The sequence below is a fragment of the Diceros bicornis genome, chromosome 29, assembly GCF_020826845.1.
Source record: "Diceros bicornis minor isolate mBicDic1 chromosome 29, mDicBic1.mat.cur, whole genome shotgun sequence".
NCBI classification, from domain to species: Eukaryota; Metazoa; Chordata; class Mammalia; order Perissodactyla; family Rhinocerotidae; genus Diceros; species Diceros bicornis.
The window spans coordinates 40,628,114-40,650,275 of NC_080768.1; the positions used below are offsets into that span (position 1 = coordinate 40,628,114).

Below are 22,162 nucleotides of genomic sequence, written 5' to 3' on the forward strand. Positions count from 1 at the left end.
TGGTGGAAGAAGATACTTCATAATACAGTGTTACTGTTCTTTCAAGCTATAATCCAAGCAGCAAATTACGTTTGAGCTTTTAAAACCACCTGAAACGTAAGATAATTCACACCAGTTCTGAGTGTAAAATTCTGTGGTGTTGAAGAAGTAACTGTCTCCATGATCACAGGCAGAACCTCAGAAGCCAGAGAGGCATGGACGTTTAGTCTCAACCAAAAGGGGGAGACTCCACAGAACCCAGTCCAGATCACGCAGGCACCAGTGACACAGGACAGGGTCGGCAGCTGCAGCCCACAGGCCTGTTTCTCCTCCCAGACTGGAAGCTCCTTGGTCGTCGCTGAATTCCCAGGGCCTGCGTCAGTCAGCCAAGTTTTACTGGATCGCAGCCATGCCCATTCGTTTGTGGACAGTGCAACAGAGACCACACGGTCCACCAAGCCTCAAGTGTTTTTACCTAGCCCTTCACAGAGAAAGTCTGCCGACCTCTGTTATAGAAGACATAAAACAGGGAAAAATAAACCCTGAAAATATCTTAAAATGAAAAATTTTATTCCTCGAGTTCTTTATTAGCCCTGTCAGTCCCACGAAGAAGGGGTGCTTTACCTTTTTTGTGAAGTACCAGGTGAGCCAAATTCCCCAAATGAAATGAACAGCAGGGCCTTCAAAGGGGGAGGGATTTTTCCCAGAAAAGCAAGTGTAAGATCCCGGTGCTCAGCTACACTCATCTCAGCGGCCCCAGCATCCTTGTCTCCCCCAGTCATGAACTCCCGCACGTTCACAGGTACAGAAGACTCACTGGGATTTTCTCTTCTTCGCGGGGTGGTGCTGCTCCAGAGCCGCGCCCCACCTCCTCCTCTCCTGCCGCCTTCCCACAGATGCTCTCCGTCTCCCTGTTAGCCGGTGCTGGCAGATCACAGTGCTGTGACTTTGTTTTCAAGCTATTGGTGAATTCTTTGGACTGAGTTTTTCTGAAGAGAAACAAATGTGAAATTATCAAAAACGTTCTTTAACATGGACAGCTTTTCCAAAGCAGATGTTTACACTCAAATTATGTGAAAAATAGTAACAGAAACCATTTACAGCGTGCTTATAATACACCAAGTCCCCTGCTGGGTATTTTTGTGTGTGCGTGTGAGGAAGATCAGCCCTGAGCTAACATTCATGCCAATCCTCCTCTTTTTGCAGAGGAAAGCTGGCCCTGAGCTAACATCCGTGCCCATCTTCCTCCACTTTATGTGGGACGCCACCACGGCATGGCTGGACAAGCAGTGCATTGGTGCGCGCCGGGGATCCAAACCCGGGCTGCCAGCAGTGGAGCGTACCCACTTAACTGCTACACCACGAGGCCGGCCCCTATCTGCTGGGTATTTTAAAGACATTACCTTAATCCCCATAACAACCCTATGAGGAAGACCCTGTTATCCTTGCTGTGTTGTAAGAGGCTCAAAATAATTATATATAATTTATCAAGGCCACATAGCGGCACTGCCAGGATTTGAACACCAGTCTGCCCAACTCCTGGTTCAGAGGCTAAACTTCTAGAACACACTGCCTTCCTATGATCAGCAGCAAATAATTCCTTTATCTCTGTGTGGCCATTTACAATTTTAAAGTTACAGGAGTTGGTGGGCAGCATCACTAGCCCCCGGGAACTGAATCGAGGTCCACGTGTCTGTTTCTACTTTGCCAGCTCAGCTAGGCTGTCAGCACTCAAGGGGCAGCAGGCTTTGAGGAGGCCCCTCTGGGCATCCAGCAGAGGGGCCATCACCCGCCTCACTGCTACCCCACAAGTTACCTTTCTGTATCTCCAGTTGATCGTGTCACTTCCTTATTCATAACCTCCTCACTGCTCACAGAATAAGGTCCAAACTCCTAAATCTGGCCTTCGAGGCTGTTTAGAGCATGGTCCAGGTCTCCTACCACTTGCCCACATACACCCCAAACACTCAGAAGAACTCATTACCCACAGAACCATACATATTCGAGTCTAGGGGTCTTGATTATGCCCTCTGCCTGCAATTTCCTTCCTGATCTTCCATAGCTAGAAAACTCTACTTATCTTTCAAGGTTCAATTCAGATTTCACCTCTTCTGTGGATCAGAACGACAGGCTCAGTTAACACTCTGTTCATAAGTTAATTATAGCACATATCACAGCCTGTATCAGCTGCAGTTAGTCATGTATCTGCCTGTTTCTCCTCCTACACTGGAAGCTCCTTGTTCATCGTTGAATTCCCAGGGCCTGGCACAGTGTAAGCACCTACAGGGCCGGCTTGTGCCGCCGCCCAGATCTCAGCAATCTCCTCTGAAGGCCTGAGCCTGAACAGCGGCTGCATTTCTCAGTTATAGTCCTGATGCTCAGCTGTGGAGGTCTGCACTGCTCTGGCGTGATTCTAGTGAAGCCAATGACCACGAGGGAACTGCATCCAGATCGAAACTGGAATGACAAGTGGAGAAGTGAAACAGCTGACCTGATAGCAGTGTGGGAATGAGGGGAATCGCCAAAAGTCCAGAGAAAGTTTCCAGAGAGATCTAAAGTTATTTTGTGACCCTCAGACCCCAACCCCTCTTTCCCAGATGCCGTGAGCAGGAGCATCTCTGCATTGCTTTACAAGGTCTGGCCAGCCTCTCGCTGGTTTGCAGGTCTCCTACCTGAGCTCTTCTGCTTCCCGCTGCGCTTTCAGCCGGGCCCTCTCAGCGATCACTTCATTACAGAGCACATCGTAGGGTTTATCTAGACGGTGTTCGCCCATCACCCAGACCCAGACTTCCTTATCAGCTCCCAGTTTCCAATGAACAGATTTGCCATTCTCTGCAAGCAAAACAAAATTCGGATTGAACAAAATCTTTAGTCATGGGTTATTATGTTTCCCATCATTAAGCTATTTAGGAACTTTGGGGAAAAAAAATTAGATGAGGCAAAGCACTTGCAACCTGCTCAGGAACAAGCAGCATGCCCAGGGAGAATGGAAGCAGTGGCAGTGGGTGGTGGCAGCTGCAGTAATGCTTGTTTTAAAATATGATGAATATGGCTTTTGCCTGTGCCCATTTTATAAACGAACAAGTCAAGATGGGAGGGGAGCAGGCATTGTTTGCATTATCCCTTGGGTAACGGAGCTGGCATCAGACACCAGAACCTCTTAAGTCTAAGAATCTCCTTGTAACTCACAATTACACAGCTGCTCCAGGGTGTGGTGCTTCCCCTATCTTTACAGGCTTCATTGCTGGGTAAAACCATGCATTTTAGAGTTAGACTGGTTTGAATTCAAATCCTAACCCTGCCACTTACTAGCTGGGTGACTTGGGCAAATTATTGGATCTCTCTAAGCCTCAATTTCCTCATCTGCAAAATGGGAATACTGACATCTGCTGCGTAGGACTGCTGGGGGAGCAGGCTGCCGAGGTGGCCAGGTCCTTTCTCAGTGCCTGCCATGTCACAGGAGTCCCTGAGAGGCTCCCTGCTATCATCACTCTCCTACTGTTTACTGATGTGGCTGCTCAGAGCTTCACACCAGCCTGTGACTGTCAGTGCGATACTTGGTGAAGCTACTCAAATAACTGTTGTTTACAACTGGTTGCCAGGGTTGTATTACATCCTAGTTCTGTACTCGTGAGACGCGACCACACAGGTCATGCCCCCTGACACCTGGAGAAGGTGGCACATACACAGGAGAGGCCAAGAGGTGCAGACCCTAAATCTAAAGGCCCCAGAGCAGACATACCCAGGGCCATTATGGTCCCCAGTTGGCTCCAGTCAAGCTCCCTGGGCCCTGAGGACCCAAACTAGCCAGTGGTGTTGAGTATGTGAAACAGGCCACCTAACTGGAACACAGCTCGGCCGTGCTTACAGGTTAGAAATCCACACTGGGATCGTGTCTTGTCGTCTCACATTAAATAGGGGAAGGTTTCCATTAAAGCGTCTTCTGTCCAATGTATTGTTGACCTACGTCCTACTGTTGCCTCAGGAAACATTAAAAAAGCAAGCTCCTCAAAGCCAGACTTGTTATTTTGGCACCTTCCACTCTTCTCAGTGCAATGGAGACTTCCTGCAGTATAATAAGGTTCTAAACAGAGATCCCGGGCTGGGGGAGAAGACAGAATCATCGTCTTCACTATAAAAGAAGTCAGATGTATCACCCGGAAGGAAGCCGACCTCACAGTTTCACAAGTGGAGAAGCAGTGAAAGCAGCGCCAGGCATGAGGGAAGATCAAGCCCAGCGCGCCCCAGTGGGGATGGCCTGGCACCTCCGGCTCCATGTGAGGAAACGCCAATGGTTCAGTAACTCTAGAAAGTTGTCATACCCCATCCAGCTCCGTCTATCACACTCTCTCGGGGCAACTAACAATACCTTTTACCACATCCATCGCTCAACCTTCACCTGTGTGACTCTCTACTAATATTTTTGACAGCAGAGGGAGACGCCTGAAAGGAGAGTGGCAGAGAGCCGGGGAGGCACAGAGGAAGAGCCCAGAGGTTCCAGCACTCTGTTCAGTGCAGCACGACAGACGCTTCCCCAAACGCCGTCTCCAGAGACCCGCAGGCTGCAGGCTGGCAGCGGTAACTCAGGGGAGAGGGCGCTGCTCTTGGGTGGAGGAGGCGAAATCCCAGAACTGCCTGTGAACAGAGGAGGGTGCTTAGAAACTAAAAGTAGAGAAGAGAGCCAAAGGAGAGGAGCAGAGTCTAGAAATTTCAAAAGGACGGGGTGGTGAGAGTATGGTGAAGAAAAAGAAATAGTGGCTTTGGGCAAGAAGAAAGAGAATTATGATGCAAAATGTTAGATTTAGCCAGATGCCAAAAAACGGACTCTTGAGAGAGCGGCACTGCCAATGATCTCGGTTCTGACTGCTTCTCACCTTCAGGAGCTCTTTTTTTTTTTTTTTTTGCTGAGGAACATTCGCCCTGAGCTAACATCTGAGGCCAATCTTCCTCTTTTTTTTTTTTTTTTTGCTGAGGAAGATTAGCCCTGAGCTAACATCTGTGCCAATCTTCCTCTATTTTGCATGTGGGACGCCACCACAGCATGGCTGATGAGTGGTGTTGGTCCGCACCCAGGAACTGAACCCAGGCCGCCAAAGTGGAACACACAACTTAACCACTAGCCCATGGGGCCAGCCCCTTCAGGAGCTCTTAAATGGGGCCTGAAGGCAAAGAGACTGGAGGGGCTTCAAGTGGTTGCATACAACTAACTCCCTAATACCTTAGGCCGGGGGGCCGGGGGGTGTGCGTAAGTCATTCTAGTAAAATGAGCATTAGCTCTGATACCCTCAGCTTCACACTAAGATTAGGGAAGACTATCAAGGCCTCTGTTTAGTTCATTCCACAAAAACTTATTGAGTTTCTAACTCTGAGCACGGTGCAGAGCCCGAAGCTGCAGGGGACACAGGGATAAAACGGATGGGGCTATTCTCCTGCAAGTCACCTAGAGCCCGTGAGAGAAAGAGCAAGGCATTAGGTCCCTCAGGTAATGAATTTTATTGCATATCTACTATGTGCCAGGTACTGAGGGAGACCTGTGTAAACACTCATGAACCAGACAGACCATCTCTGCCCTCAGGGAACTTACATTCCAGCTGGAGGAGGCAGACACTGAGCAATTAATTATCAAAGTACTACCACTTGGGGGGGTGTTAAAGCGTGCTATGGGAAGGCTCAACAAGAGGCACTAACCAGTTTGGAGGGCCAGGGGGACATATATTATAACCACAACAGATTGTAAGTCCAGTGAGGATTCAGAGGATGGAAAGACTGCTTTGGAAGGACAGAGAAGTAAGAGGAGCAGTCCCCTGCACTGAGTTCTAGAGGACGGGTATGGAATTAGAGTGTGGGTGGGCTCGGTGCCGGACACATAGATCAGCACGACCCAAGACCAGAGGAGGGGATCCCGGGGGGTGCGGGAGTCAGGGTCTCAGTCACGGCCGTGGGCGGAGGACGCAGGGGGCAGGGGGCCGGCCACATGGACAGTCCCAGCCCCCTGGCTAAAGGCAAACGCAGGCCCTGCATGTACTGCATACAGCCCGAGAGGGGCATTAAAATCCCAGTTTTCTACCAACTCTTCATGTGACCATGTACACGCCACTTTCTCTCTCTGAGCCTGAGTTCCCTCTGATAAAATAGAGGTAGTGAGTCTGACCTCACAGGCTTGTCACGTGATAAGTGCTCAAAAAGTATCAGTTCTGTGTTCTTGATCGAGCAACCCACCAAGAGCCCGTGACCGTGTCTGTGCAGGCGGTGTGGGATCAGAGACGTGCTCAGGAAGCGCTGTGGCGTGTCAGCAAGCAGGGCGGGTCAGGGTCGTATGAGGTGGGTGTTCAGTGAGCGTCCAGGGAGAGAATTGGGGAAGACGAGGGTGAAAAGACCAGGAGTGAAATAACCAGGACCCGAATGAGGGAAAGGCCAGGTTACACAGGACACTCAGGTTCAGGCCCCGAGTCAAGGAAGGACTCAAAGATGATGCCAACATTCTGACACTTACTGACAGAGAGGAGAGTGGGGGACAAGCGGAAACAGTGACATCAAGAGAATAAATTTGCTTGAAGAGTAAGATATTGAGCTATTTTGGAAATGTAGAATCAATTATTTTTAATTTTACTAGAAATCCACATGGAAAGGTTTAGTAGATATCTGAAACACGGAATTGGAGTTCAGAAGTGAGGTTGAGATTGACGATGTGAATTCGGGATTACGTCAGAGATGTCATCGTTGAAGCCTCTGCACAGATGAATTCACAAAGAGGACGAAGCCTAGAAGAGAACTTTGGAAAAGCCTGGGCTTCATTAAGGATGCAGAAGAAAAGGGAAGGAAAAAAGTCCTGATTCGAAAGGAAAAAAAAAAGAGAGAATTCTGATTCCTAATAACTAAATAATGAAGGAGACTGGGGAGGACGCACTGCCACGAAGCCACGAGAGGAAAAGGGGCACGATGGTGCTCCATGCTGCTGAGATGGGGGGTGGGGGGAGGGGATGATGGGGACGGAAAAAGATCGGCAGCATCTCTGACCTCGGAGAGAGTAATTTTAGGGTGACAGGCAGGCGACAGCCTACAAAATCAGAACAGAAAGGATGGTAAGAACTGGTGGAGGCTGTCAAGGAGGGCTCTGAGAAGTTTCTCAGTGACGAGGGAGACGAGGAGCCAGCCACTGGTTCAGCAGACCCTGACGGAGCAGCCGCTGGGTCCCAGGCCCCGCAGACAGGCCTGCGAGAGGGAAGAGCAGCCCAGGAGCAGAACCGGTCGAGAAGTGTCTTGAAACAAGGGAAACATGGACAGGTCTTACACTTGTGTTGTTGGAAGGGGAGAGAGTAAGGCTGCCAAGGACTAGGCCAGGGGAACGATGGATAGCGCGATGTGCAGAGAATCAGTAAAGAAGAAAGTGCTGCCAAGGACAGGAGAGAAGCTCCAGCCTGGCAAGAGATGAAAACCGACATGCACAGAACCCTACTTCCACCCCTAATGTACATCCTTAAGATAAAGGTATAAACCTGAGGGATCCTAAGGGGGCAGGCACCACACCTGGTAATTTAATGCAACGCATGCATTCTGGATTTTCTGTCTACTTCACCTGGAAATTATATGCTCTCTTTAATCAGAGGACTGTGAGAGAGGGACCTTTTTATAGCACTTCCATTTGATTATAACTTTCTTCTCCAGTCCTTGAATGATGGTTATGTACTACAGTGCTCTTCATGTTTGCTATCTTCGGGATTCTTAAGAACTTCTAAAACCACCTTTTCTAGAACAGTGGGTCAGTCCTGCTCGGTCCACACCACACAGAACCACTGGCAGAGACTCATATTCACACCTCACTCCCCTTATGAAACCTTCACTTGGCAGTGTTGTAAAATATCTCATAAAAATGGGTGACACACGTCCTTGGCAAGGAAACGGCCAGGCTCATTCCAGTCTTATATCAGAGCAAGACGCTCTCATATCGTCACTGTGTCTGATTTCTCCCCTGCAGTGGGCAGGCCCAGCAGGGAGCAGGAGGGAGCCACTGGAGGAGTCAGTGTGGATCATTTCCTCAGGGCCAGGTCAGTGCAACTCCCAGGCTCTCCTGGGGCTCAGCCTGCCTTCAGAGTCAGCACCTGGTCTCCAGCCGACTGCATCTAACTCAGAAGGACAATCACAGAGACAGGTGAGGGCAAGAGATGAATCATATACTCCATCCCACAAAGAGAAGACCACAGACCCAGTGAGCAGCCAGAAGAGCATCAAAACCAGGGGCCTCCTAACAAAGTTACGTGGTAAATACAGTAGGGGAATCATCAGGGCTGACGGACACAGGGCACCTACCAATACAGGTTGTTAAAACATGGAAATATTTCCCTAAACTCCCAACACCCCAAGTATCTTCCCCCACCCTGGCCTCTGCTCTAGGATACCCTCCTCCCGGCTCCAGAAACTTAAAGATGGAGCCTGGCCAGCGGGGCATCCAGGGCTGGAGTGCTACGCCCATGTCCCTTTTTTTTTTTTTTGCTGAAGATTTACCCTGAGCTAACGTGTGTTGCCAATCTTCCTCTTTTTTTGCTTGGGGAAGACTAGCCCTGAGCTAACATCTGTGCCAATCTTCTTCTATTTTGTATGGGGGTCACTGCCACAGTGTCACTTGATGAGTGGTGTAGGTCCGTGCCTGGGATCTAAACCTGTGAACCCGGGCAGCCAAAGCAGAGCGCCCCAAACTCAACCTCTATGCCACGGGGGCCAGCCCCTGGCCATGTCCCTTCTGACTGATGCCCGTGCCATGTTTGCCGTTAAATATTTAGTGTATCACCCAAGGCTATTACTAACCCTATTTGATGACGATGAGGAAATTGAGGCTCGGAGAGGGTAACTTGCCTAAGATCACAGAGCTAGTGAAACTGGAACCAGAATTCAAAACCAGTCTGCGTGGCTGCAGAGCCTGCATCTAGGGCAGCCTCATGATGCATTGTCCAAACTGAAACTTTCAAGAGTGCAAAGGGAACTCACCCAGAGGGATGTCGGGACAACGAACACAGAGCAGGGCTCTGCTGGGCGAGCTGGGTGTAGGGTTGCCATCGTGTTCCTTCCCGGCTACAGAGCAGGACGGGCCAGGAGAAGCAGGATTCAGCCCCATGTGCATTTTAATAAAGACCAGTCCTATCGGGACTTCCTGAAATTACTTTGTTGCTTTTTCCATTGTTTGCTCGATTTGTTAACCTGGGTAATAATCCTATAGTTACTAACACTGACAGCCGTCTTGTAAAACTTCAGTAAATCTTCACGCTTATTTTAGAGACGAAAGGACAGAAAGGACATTGGAGAACCCGCGCAGCAGGCGCTAAGGTCTGAGGAAGCACGTGGGGGTCTAGATAAGTGAGAACTCGAGTTAGGAGAGCGGACCCGCTGAATCCGTGGGCTCAAGAAGGCGAAAGGGAAGAGGAGCTCAGCTGTTACTCACATATGCGTACTCGCCACGAAGAAACCAAGCCCAGTTAATTACCAAGCTCTGAGTTAGGGACACAGATGCTAAGGCAGGAGATGGGGCCAGGACCAGTGGTTTGGAATAGACCGAGTTCAAATCCTGACTCCACCAGTGACTCATACAAATTATTTTCTCTAAGTTTGTTTCCTTATTTGTAAGAATAAGGGGACAACGTTTACCTCACTGGATTCTTGTGAGGATTAAATGAAATAACATCAATACAATGCTTATTATGGTTGGCACATACTAATAGACCAGTACCTTGGTGAGGGGAAGCTCCATGGAACGGAGCAGACGAAGTAAAATCTGCAGGGTTGAGGTCAGGGAGTAGCGAGAGTGGCTCCCAGGTTTTCTGGCTTTGGTGACAGGGAGGGAGCAGTGCCACCGACCAGGATAGAGAATGAGGGGCAGGATCAGGCCTGGGGTGGTGGGGAGAATTGGGGGATGCTGATGAACTCGGTTTGCAGGGCTTATGGGTCTTCTGAGCAGAGATGCTCATTAGGTAAGTGACACTGAGACTGACTCTCATGTGAGAGATCTGGCTCGGCAATATGGGTTTGAGAGTCACTGGCACACAGGTGGTGTTTAACCCTAAAAGGCAGAAGGGGTGCTCCAGGGAGATGACACAGAGACCTTAACCTCAGCCTAGGATCTATGAACCTGGGAGTCAGTGAACATTGTGAAACTACACACAAAATGTCGTCTGTGTGCATTTTCCTAGGTCCAAGCTTTCAGTGCATTTTCAAAGGAGTCCACGAGCCCCTCAACCCCATCTCAAGGTCACAAACCACCAATGCAGAGTGAGGCATGCCCCGGGGGACACGGATATTCAGGGTTCAGGCAGACGTGAAAAAGAAACAATCAAGGAGAGAGCAAGAGACCCACGACCCCAAGAAAAAGAGAGACTCTGGGAGGCAACTCAACAGAGTGAGACCCAGCTGAGGAACTCACTGAGACGAGAACTGAATCCAGCAACGGAGGCACCACAGTGGGCCGAGGGTGAAGAGAGGGGAGCAGGAGACACCGCGGCACAAACCAACTGCTTTACCATCATTTCATGAAAGGGAAGGCTTTGCATAAAGGAACCTGCCCACTTGGTTAACAATGAGAATCCCGCAAATGAGGTTTTGCGAGTCTAAGTCTGTTTCAAGGGCACCTGTGGAGCCCCTCCCGCACCTCCCAGAGCAACCAGATCCCAACTTGGTGCATGAGGTTTCCATCGGCTTGAGAGAAACCCAGTGAAACAAGAGCTGGGCAACCCTCTACTAGTGAAGGCCTGCTCTGTTTGTGTTACCGGAAAAAATCATACAGAATAAAGGCTCCACGGCAGAGCCTGGAAGGAAGCATACGTTTTAGATGTATGCAAGGCAGCTGCACACAACAGCAACTGTTATCACGCTCCACGTAAGCCCGACAGGTAGCGTATTTGTCCACCGCTCCAGCTGTGGGAGAGTCGGGCTCAGGGTCTAGTCCAGCTCCATCACTTCCTAGCTGTTGCCCTGGGCAAGTCAGTTAACGTCCCTCAGCCTCACTTTCCTCATCTGCAAAACGGGAACAGCAATCCAGCTTCAGGATTGGCTGTGATTACTTAATGAGATAACATACTTAAGCCCTGAACTCAGGGTCTGATACACCATCAGCTCAATAAACGCTGGCTGGTGCTACTTTTTTGTCTACAGCAGCGCTGTCCAAATGTGAGTGCCATCTGTTTTATACATGTTCTAGTAGCCCCATAAAACATCAAAAGAAGCAGATGAAATTAATTTTAATATATTTTATTTTACCCAAGTTATCCAAATTATCATGTTAATATATAATGAATATAAAATTATTAACGTGGTATTTTACATGATTTTCTTTCTACTGAGTCCTTGAAATCGGGTAATTTACACTTCTAGCACACCTCAGTGCAGGCCAGCCTCAGTTCACGCGCTCGGCAGCCACATGGAGCTGGTGGCTGCCACGCGGACAACGCAGTGCCAGAGCTCTAGTTACAGGTACCCCAGCAGGCAGAGGACGTCCCAAATTCCCTGACCCTCTGAGAATCACATTTTCCCGCTACATTTTGACATGATTATCTGATCTATTACTGAGTTAAATCCATACTTCTGATTGTTTTTCAGCCCCTCCTACTTCAGCCTTAAGATTACTAAAAGGTAGACAGGTTCCTGGGATACACGAGATACAAACATTTTAGTGATGCTCTGAAAACTCACCACAGTGGACTGTAGAGAGAAAAAGGTGACCAGACGACAACAAAAGAACTGCTAAGTGATGAGCTGGAATGGTGTAAAGGAATGGGGGATGAGCACAGACATATTTAATGAGCCACGAAAAGGACAATCTCCAAAGCCGCAGCCTGGCTAAGAACTGCTAAGAAAAAGCGGCCCTTGAGTAAGCCTGGTACAAGCTGGGTACGGGTAGGGGTGGGGGTCGGGGTGGTGGGGACAGGGGCGGCAGGAGTTGAAGAGGCAGGGCACAGACCTGAAAGGAGCAGAAACACACAGTGAGGTCTCAACAAACAGTAGCCAGGAGCTTAGTAGGTCTGCAGTCCAGACACACCTCTGGGGAGCACCAGCCATGATGACGCTGCTTTGTACTCTCTGTGGCTTTATCATCAAAGACAGAACTAGGTGAAAGACAGATTAGCGCTGTCTTTTTAGGGGAAATAGGTAAAGAATCTCAAACCTTTTCCTTTTCTGTAGTTAGAAGAGGAACTACGTTAGTGCAAAATATGTTTTTCCAAGTGTTAAATTTAAGGGAGTAATAAAGTTCTGACATGAAACACTGATAGAACTTTCACTGTGTATATTTACATACTTTTTTCATGATCATTTAATTAATAAAGTAATATAGGTTTTCTGAGAACTAGATTCAAAACTCTGCAAAGGAAGAATTTAAGCAAAGAAACAGAAATTACTGTCTTAAGTCATGACAAAGAGACCAATTCAGCAAACAAGAAGCAAAAAGTCTTACAAAGAGTCTGGGCCATTGACTCTAGGGGCAAGAACCCCTCAGCTCTCACCAGTCCCCAAAGTCACCCACCACATCAGTATGTTATGTCACAATGAACATGGGGCCCAAAGAGGACCATTATATCTGATAAACTCTGACTAAAGAACGCAAGGAGATGCATTAACCAGTTCAGAAAGATAAAAGGGTCCTGTGTCAGTTTGGACATGTTATTTGTTGAAGGAAAAATTCTATATGGGATAGTGCAGAATACTGTGAAATCCAATGGATCTGGGCACCTACTGGTGGTGTGACCTTGCATATATTACTTAACTTCTCTGATTCTAAGTTTCTTCATCTGTAAAATAGGACAATTAATACCAATTTGATGGAAGTTTTACGGAGATGATGTATATAAAAGTGCTTTGCATAGAGTCTGACAAAACAGGTATTTAATAAATAGCTGCTATTGATAATAATAATAATAATAATAAAGGAGATATTCATATTTATTGACATCATTATAAAGGCTTAATTGGAAAAAGGTTTTAATAAAAGGCAGCATAAGGTAAAGATCACTAAACTGACTCCCCTTTTCTTTTTCTTTTAGAGGAAGACTGGCTCTGAGCTAACATTCATTGTCAATCCTTCTCTTTTTGCTGAGGAAGATTAGCCCTAAGCTAACATTCATGCCCATCTTCCTCTATTATGTATATGCGATGCCGCCACAGCACCGCTTGAGGAGCAGTGCGTAGGTCCACGCCCAGGATCCAAACCTGTGAATGCTAAGCCACGAAGCAGAGAGGGCGAACTTAACCCACTACGCCACTGGGAAGGCCCTCTGACTTCCCTTTTGAGACTGTGTATCCACCAGCCTGCAAGTGAGATTCATTTTCTTAATCTTTAAAACCCTGAATGGTTTTATCAAATTTTATTTTTCCTGGCTTAACGAAAAACAAGGAGAAATTGGTCTTGAATGCCTCTGTAAGTGACCTTGAAAACTGTTTTTTTTTCTTTTTTTAAACAACTCAGGTATTCATCTATGACAGAACCTGTGCGTGGGGGGAAGACAGGGGTGGTTAATGTGTGCTTCTCCATGTGTGTGCATATGCTTTAAATCTTGATGTACAAAGAATTCCTCTCCCATGGTCTCAAAAGCCCCTCTCAAGCTACTCCTTGGGATTAGGAATCCAAAGGATTCCTTGGATCAGGAAGAAGTACATCTGAAAAATTAACTCACACTAAAAAATTAGTATTATGACCTTTTCCTTACAGCAGTATTTGCATCTTAAGAGGGAGTTTCCCTAAAAAAGCTAACTCAAAGAAAAGTCTCTTAAAGTCTAAGGAAATACAAACACAATTGTTATCAAGATGCTGATACAAGGACTTTAAATGCTTGTAGCACAATACTAGGCACCTGGGACGATAAGGGGGTGGAAACCTTCCTTAATACTCTGAAATCCAACTTCACAGGTGACTTCTCACTTCAGCTTAAGGTCAGTCTGGTTTCAAGTACGAGATCTGCTCACGGCTACACAACTCCATGGTAATGGCTGTGCGTGTAGACTGCAAGTTGGTAAACTGCACTATTAGAATCTCAACAACGTTTAAGGTCCAGCTACCACACTGGAACTCACATCTGGCTTGATTCTGGCTAGTGTGAAATGTTACAAGCCAGCAGCCGTTCCACTAACACCTTCACAGCAGAGACACAGCTAAGTTTACCTTTCTTTGGTCTGGATTTCACTGGCAAGGACTCCTTTTTTTCCATTGCTGCTTCTCTTTCTTTCCATCGGCGGATCTGTTCCTCCCGCATCTTGAAGAACAGGATCTGTTTCTGTTCTTCGCTGAGCTCTGCCAGCAGATCAGGATCTATGTACATCTCCGACAGTATCTGTTTCAGCATCTTTGCAGGGCTGGCGCCTTTTACACCTGTGGCAAAAGTTCTCAAAAATGGCTTCCAGCTGTGCCTCCACCTGGGCGGGCCCTGGGACGCACCCACAGACCTTCCTGGAGACTCTCAGCAATCCAGAATGACAGGGACAGCAATTCAGCAAACTGGCTCTTGGTTCCTGGCACCAAACATCCAGTTCAAAATGTCGTTCATGAACCTGCAAAGAGCAACAGCCAAAGAGCAGGCAGTATTACATGTGTAGACGCTGGGCAAGGACAGGTTTATAAGCTTGGAGGAAATACAGTATCGCCTTTCATTTCAGGAAAAGAGAAGAAAAGCTGAGGCATGCTTTGTTAAGAGTTTGTGTAACCTCCACCCCATAATTTCCAAAGATACTTTATCAAAAAGCAAAACAAACCCTAACTTTTTACAGGTCAATCTCAGGGAGACAAAAAAATTAACAGAGGTTTGGTCTTCTCCCAACTAAACAAACATATTATTACCTCAGGGTCTAACAAACCAAGTGTACGGCTGAGAAAAGAATTAAAGAAAAAAAAAGCCACAGGAAGAAATGAAAAGGCTCCCTCCAAACAACTTATTTCAAAAGAAAATACCATTTTTGAGATTTCAGAATTACTCCAAACCAAACCAAACCAGAGCGATGCTCAGGGAAAAAAAAAAAAGAAATAAAAATTAGACCACAATGCAATTTTCCCATTTCCCCTTAAAAGTAGCACTAAATAAACAAAATTATGTACTTTCATCTTCACAAAAGGACAACGCAATTTCCAAACGACCTACCAGAACCATGAAAACACTGCAGGTGCAAGAGAGAACATTCATATACGTTCTAGAAGGTCACCAGGTTTTAGGTGCACCTCTTCCAGATAACCTAATTTAATGAAATCTAAATTTACAAACCAGACTGGGGCCGGCCCGGTGGCGCAAGTGGTTAAGTGCGTGCACTCCACTGCGGCGGCCCGGGGTTCACCGGTTCGGATCCCGGGCATGCACCGATGCACTGCTTGTCAAGCCATGCTGTGGTGGCGTCCCATATAAAGTGGAGGAAGACGGGCACGGATGTTAGCCCAGGGCCAGTCTTCCTCGGCAAAAAAAAAAAAGAGGAGGATTGGCATTTGTTAGCTTAGGGCTGATCTTCCTCACAAAAAAATGAAATAAATTTACAGACCAGATAAACTGGAGGAATGAAGAGGTGACTAGGTTCCTCACAAAGGATCCTTGCTTTATGAAAGAGTTTACTAGAGGGCTCCTTGAAAAAGAAACCACCGACTCATGCATGCACAAGTGGTTTCACAGTGGTTCTGCTGGAAGAGTGGCGTGGCAATTCTACTGAGGTTTCTACTTTATACATTTCTATTGGTTGATTTTTTTAAAAAACAGAAAACCCTCATACTTTTGTAATAAGAAGGAAATTATGTCTACATTTCCATTCTGGAAAAAAAAGACTTTTAATTTGCTTTAATAAATAGGATACACAAAAGCTTACCCAAAAGCGACTTTTCAGAATCACCTTTGTTCTAAGAAATTGATTAATAATTTGGTGCTTACAATGCCTCAATAATCTCACCATCTAGCCATGCCCTCTCAGCTATCTTGCTTCTCCCCACTAAGTTCAAATGCTCTTAACCTTCAGACCCGTCAGCGATACCACGGTCCTCCGCGTTCTTTCACCTTCTCACTCACACAGCCAGGTTACGACGCTCCCCACTCCCGCTTAGAGTCTCCTTCAGCTCCCCCTCTTCCTCTTCCTCACCAAGCTGTTTCTTGACTCACACCAGTCTTTTGAGACAAGCATGCTCAACAGCGGGGGCAGCCCACAGTGGTCAGATTCACTAAGTGTTCATTGTGTAGCAGGGACCTTTACTGAGGCTACTATTATTCTTGCTGACTGCATCCTATAATCTGCAGCATTCAACTGCTGGAACGCAAATGGAACCCAACATTAAGAGAAAATTAAAAAAGAATTAAAAGCAGTGTCTGACTCTAACTCAGTCAGGCATACCCATCCCAGGCTCCCTTGAGAGCTTTGTATTTTGCTTTGAGGTGACTCTCAAAGGCTATAACAGCCACAGAACTGATGTCCTGTAACGCTTTCTTGACTTTTGGGTTCTAATAGCATCTCCAGCAGTGAGGCCAACTAAATCCACACCAAAGAGAGGTTTCAAGAGGCTGAGCTCTTATCTGCCGATGACAGGAACCACAGGAAAAACCGAGTTCCTTGGCACACTTGACTCCAAAGCTCTGAGATGAAGTGGTAAGAAACCCAAGTGAATAGCTCCTCGACATTCCAGTAAATGTCCTTATGTCGGCACATTCCTTGACTCCAGCAGTTCACTTTCAGAGAAATAAACATGGTAGAAAAGCAGCAGCCCACTGAAGCTTGAGGCTTCCACTCTCACCCCATTTTGAATGGGGTGAATCCTAGCAACAGTGACCCTGTGGGTAGAGCCTAAAAACCAAAACCCTGCCAGTGCCAAAGCTCATTCCTCCCCTCACCCCACCCAGAGTACTCTCGATACAAGAGTGACGTGACTGTGCTGCCACTACCCTAGCACTTGACGTGCAGTCACTCATTTAACCTTCACAATAATCCTTCAAGTTCAGTCCCCATCACCCCATTTTACAGATGAAGATGACGGCAAGTGGCAGAGCTGGGCAGTCTGGCTCTAAGTTGGCTCTAGTGTACTCCACCAGGACAGTGGAGTTTCTTTGTGAGCCCAGAATCAGAACACCATCAGGATGAGGTACCATATGTGAAATTTCGGAATGAAAACCAGCAAATTCTTGCAGCGACAGACATGCTGAACCGACGGAGAGCCTCCCAGGGGTAGAAGCCTCATCCCGGGGATTGCAGATAAGCTTAGGGGAGGCCAAAATTGAAAAGGCCCCACCTCAGGAAGGACAGCAGGGAACTTACTGTCCTGCTGGCCCAGGTGTGGACGCTGTCTGCCCACTGGATTCACTGGGCACTCATCTCCCCAGCTGCCCCTCACACACGACCCCCCGGGACAGCACCAACGGCCCAGCCTCTCACAATGGGAAGAGCTCCACAGCCCCTGTGAGGAGATGCTCAAGCTCCTCCACGGGTTTAATTCTGTTTTGTTTTGCCCTTTGTGGCAAACACGGATTTTCAGCGTCAAAGTTAACTAGAGGATCTTAAAAGACACTGGCTTTCCTGTGTCCTCAGAGATTACTTGGGGACCCAGCTAACAACCATCTTGTGGTCAGGATGCTGAATAATACGCATGCCACTCTAAGGCTGCTGATTCCCACTGGTGTGAATGAACTCTTTCCTCCGTATGCTTTCAGACAGAAACTCAAACACAGCCCAGGGCACTCCCAGGACAGCCAGCAGGGACCCCAGCCTGGGCTCCTAGTTCTGTCTCTCATGAGCTGTGTAACTTCACGCTGTCACTTCTCTGGACTCAGTTTCCTCATCTGTGAAGGAGGGCCTGAACTGTGAATCTTTGTAATTTGAGGACTATACCATAAAATCCAACCAGAAGTTACAAAGACAAGTGGAGCCAGCATCAAGGAAATGGACATAAGGAAATTAACTAAGCAGGATTCTTCCCACTTTCACTCCAGGCAGGACAATCATTGCTGATTCAAACTCAATGACTTGGCCCTGTGTAACATATTGAGTGCAGCAAACTTCCAGTTTTTCAAGATCCAGTAAAAAAAGAGAAGCTTGGCTAACTTGGTTTTCTTCTTGTACAGCACTTTTCTTAAAAGAGAGAAATGACAAGCAACAAGCCTACATCTGCTGGTTATTCCAAAAATAAATCTCTAAAGGATCATAGGATCAGTTGTTTTCCAAGATACCTATAGATTTGGCCTGACTCTCACAATTTCCACTGCCCTGTTCTATGAAAGAATAATTGTGTTTTTAATGACTCTGAGACCTAAAAAAAAAAGCCTGAAATACAGCCTAAATCATTAAAATACTGTAATACGGACAGTATAACTTTAATGTTAAGAATATAGTTTGAATTCTAATTCTTTTAAAACAGCCCAGCTCCGTTTTCAGACTTTGTTACCTTATTCGACTTTACCTTATTAATCTCTCTGCAAAGGGGCTATTTTTGAGGATAAAAAGGAATTACTAGAGGTGACACCACACTTGGTAAGTTTTGTAAATGTACACCATTCCTCAAAAATTGGAAATTACTGTACCCACAGATTTATCCAGAAAATTCTAGTCATGCCAACTCTGCCCACATATGCTTTCCACTTATTCACTTTAAAAAAATAATTGTATCCAAGTCGTTATTGCCAGTAAACAGGCAATCAAATAAGTCTTTTAGGAGGTGAGGAGACTCTAAGTTTAGAAAGAGAGAGGCGCCACGCTGGCTTCTTCCCTCGGACCCTCGGGGAGGGAAGGACGACCCCGAGAAAACCTGCGAGGGGGACTCGTCCCTGCGCCTCCGCGCCCACCGCCTTCGGCGCCCCTGGGCTGAGGGCCGAGCCCGGCGCGCCCTGACTCCAGCGGCGCCCGCCCGCCGCAGGCCCTGCCCCGGCGCCCCCGGACCGGCGCCCCCGGACCGGCGCGGGGACTCGCCTGCACGGTCGCGGCGAGGAGCTCCCCGGCGCTCCGCGGGACGGCGGGCCGCGCTCCTCCCGGCGCCGGAACTCCGGCCCAGACCCTCCCGCGGCCGCCCCGCGCCCCCGGCGCCCCGCGTGGCGCGCGGCACACCCCCTCCGGGACGCGGCGCGCCTCCCAGGGCCCCGCGCCCGCCCCCGCCGCCCCCGCCCCGCGAGCTCAGCCCCGGCCCTCGGCGCCGCCTCTCCCCCGCGCCGGCTCCGGACACCCGACACCCGACGCCGGCCGCCCGCCCGCCCAGCCCCACACCTGAGCCCGCGGCCGGAGGGGCCGTGGGGGGTGCGTGCCGGCCGCGCCCGGGCTTCCCGCCCCGCGCCTCTCCCCCCAGAACACCCCCCACACGCGGGCTGCCCCGCCTCCGCCGTCCGGCCTCCCGTCCCCGCCCGGCACCTACCTGTGCGCGGCGCCGGCCCGCCTAGCAGGGCGCCGAGCCCCGCACGTCCGGCTGGGCCGCCGGGAGCGGCCGGGGAGGGGAAGGCAGAGGCGCCCGCGGGCGGCCCAGGCCGGCTGCACAAACACTCGGCCGGGCTGTGGGCAAACGCGTCCCCAGCCCCCGCCCGCCCGCGCCGCCCCACCGCGCCCACGTGCCGGGGACTGACTGGGTCGCGGCCCCGCCCGCGCCGGAGGCGCTCCCGGGCCCGTCGCCCGCCAGGCCGCAGACGCGGTGCTCCGGACGGCAAGGCCACCGGCCCCAGTTGCATCTGTGACGGCCTGTCGCGCCATCTCGGGTCCTGCGTCACTTATCAACATCGGCGGCCGGCCCCTTCCCGCTCCGAAGCCGGGGTTTCGAGCGAGGTGGAGCCTGCGGCGGCGGGCAGGTCTCAGTTACACCGAGTCCCGCAGGTCAAGTCGGCTCAGCTCTCAGGTTGTGCTCCTGCGTCTCTGGAGCTTACTTTTTTTTTTCTTTTGTTGACATTAAGTCAACTCAAACTCGGGGGCACTTGTCAGTACAGGTGTGGCTTTGTAGGACAGGATCAAGGAGGAGAAAGGCTGGAATGATGGAGACTGAAAACAAGAGACAGGGAGAGAAAAATGAAAGAAGTCTGGAAAAAGGCAAGAAGGTAAAGGAATCTTGTGAATTGTAGCAGGAACAGGTCGAGGGGTGCATGAAGGGAGGAGCTGACTGAAGACAGGAAAAGGAAATCCTGGAGGGAAGTCCAGCAGTAGCGGAGTAGACAGGTTGCAGGGCGTTTTCCATTGAGGGGGAACATTCAGAATGTGTAGAGAAAAACGGCCTGCTTTAGTGAACCACAGACTGGTGTTGGGGAGAGGAGTAATAAACAGTGAGCGTTCATTGTCCTTCTCTACAGCCTCCCTGATAAATTCAGGAGCTGACTTGCTCTGTTGGGAAATGAAACTTTCTCATTCCTAGCCTCTCCAGACTGCAGAAGAAACTCAAAGTTAGAAAGAGCCTTGGAGCAGAGATCAGTCCTTGAGAGACCTAACTATTTGGGAACCACCCTAGAGATCCTATCAGGGGAGGATTTCTGGCTTAGCTTTGGTTCCCACTGCTTTTTAAATAAATGGCATGTGGGGTGCTTTTGGCTGGAGTGTCGTTCGCCCCTGGTTAGCTGCTGTGGCCAGCTCAAAATGAATCCTAAAACTTGATGGATTGAACAGTTGAAGAACTATAAAGGGTCCTTCATCAGCCAGTAAAAATTCCACAGGACACTGGTAACAGCCACTTACCTTCCTCCACACTCAACCTATCTCTATGTCCTAACAAGTCCTTCTTTATAACAGCGATCCCACTTTGCTACTAAGCTCTCTATCCTTCAGTTTCCCCCTCTGGATAACAGCAGTGCCTACCTGATTAAGTTGTTCTGGGGGTTAAGTGAGATAATACATGTAAAGTGCTTAGAACAGCTCCTGGATGTGGTAAGTGTTCAAACACATTACCTCATAATATTTCACAAAACATACTGTAGTTTCAAGTTACCACCTCACACCCAGGCTATGAATTTTGCCTCCTGTGGTACCTGGACTCCCAAGTTAGCCTCAATGATCCCCATCTCCTACTATGTCACTTCTGAGATTAGGTTATAAAGGATCTTGTAGCTTGTCTTAGGTGTGTATCTCCCTCTCTTGGATCATTCCCTCTGAGGGAAGCCAACGGCTCTGTCATGAGCAACCCTATGGAGAGGCCCCGAGGACAGAACTGAGCACTCCTGCCAACAGCCACAGAATGAACTTGGAAGTGGACCCTCCAGCCCCACTCAGGGGTGCAGCGTTGGTCTACAGCATCATTGCAAATTCATGAGGCCACCTGGCTGAGCCACTCTCAAATTCCTGACCCACAACTGGAAGTGAGTAAATTTGTGTTATATTAAGCCACTGTTTGGGGAAATTTGTTACACAGTTGTAGATAACTGATATACCTCCACACTGGTCTTGTTTCTAAGCCAGTTTTAGCTAGCTTTCATATGCAGGAAATTTCATGTATTGGATAGCTTATTTAAACATGGATCCGGGGTCTCACCTCAGAGCAAAGCAGTAGAATATCTTCCTTTTGAACAAGCACTCCAAATGATTGGATCCAAGAGGGGTTATAGATTGTGCTTTCAGCAACTCTGCTCCAGGCTCTCCAGGTCAGACGTTTCTGAATGCAGTTGTCAAATTCATCTTTTTAAACGTTAACTCTGATCCTTCATTTACTTGCTAAAAGATCTTTGATGCTCACCCCTCCTTTTTGTCCAAGGTAAGACTAAACCTCTTGCCAACTTTCAAGGACCAGGACAATCTAACACTAATCTCCCTCAGCTTTATCATCTTCCTAATACAATCCTCTGTTCAGATAATCTGGCATTTTCCAGGCCCTAAACCTACACAGGCTCTGGGGCTCCACACTGGCCTCTGTCTAAAATGTCTTGACCCACAACTTGGCTTATGAAAATCCCACCTAGTCTTCAAGCATCAGTCTTTAGGAACCTTTTCCTGCCTATCCTCCCCCCAGCTGGAAACAGTCCTGGCCTCTTCCATGTTCAGAGCACTTGTATCACAGGTTAGCACTTAACACATCCAAGAACCATCTAATGAACACCCGCTAGGTGCCAGGCTGTGTGGTGACAGAGGGGGGCGGGGGGGGCGGGTGACAAAGAGCAGACAGCCAGGGCCCCTGCTGCCGTCTTCTATGCAGCACTGCCTTGTATAGTAGCTGTGTGTATATTTTCTGCCTCTTTGCGATTGTAAACGTCTTGACAGCAAGACTAGTCATGTGCGGAGCACGTTAGCTGAATGGATGTTAACAGCCCAAATG

General features: G+C 48.6%; 1 protein-coding gene across 1 annotated transcript in view; it reads right to left on the reverse strand.

The window, feature by feature from the left end:
- The window catches only part of SH2D4A (SH2 domain containing 4A), a 72,228-nt gene extending 52,443 nt beyond the window's left edge, over positions 1-19,785 (reverse strand). Inside the window, exons 1-4 of the mRNA XM_058525348.1 lie at positions 19,301-19,785; positions 14,114-14,499; positions 2,652-2,811; positions 797-968 (exon numbers count right to left, since the gene is read on the reverse strand). Of these exons, the coding sequence (XP_058381331.1) occupies positions 797-968; positions 2,652-2,811; positions 14,114-14,294 (513 nt within the window). The 5' untranslated portion in view covers positions 14,295-14,499; positions 19,301-19,785. The remainder of the gene's footprint in view (positions 1-796; positions 969-2,651; positions 2,812-14,113; positions 14,500-19,300) is intronic.
- Between the last annotated feature and the right edge of the window lie 2,377 nt (positions 19,786-22,162).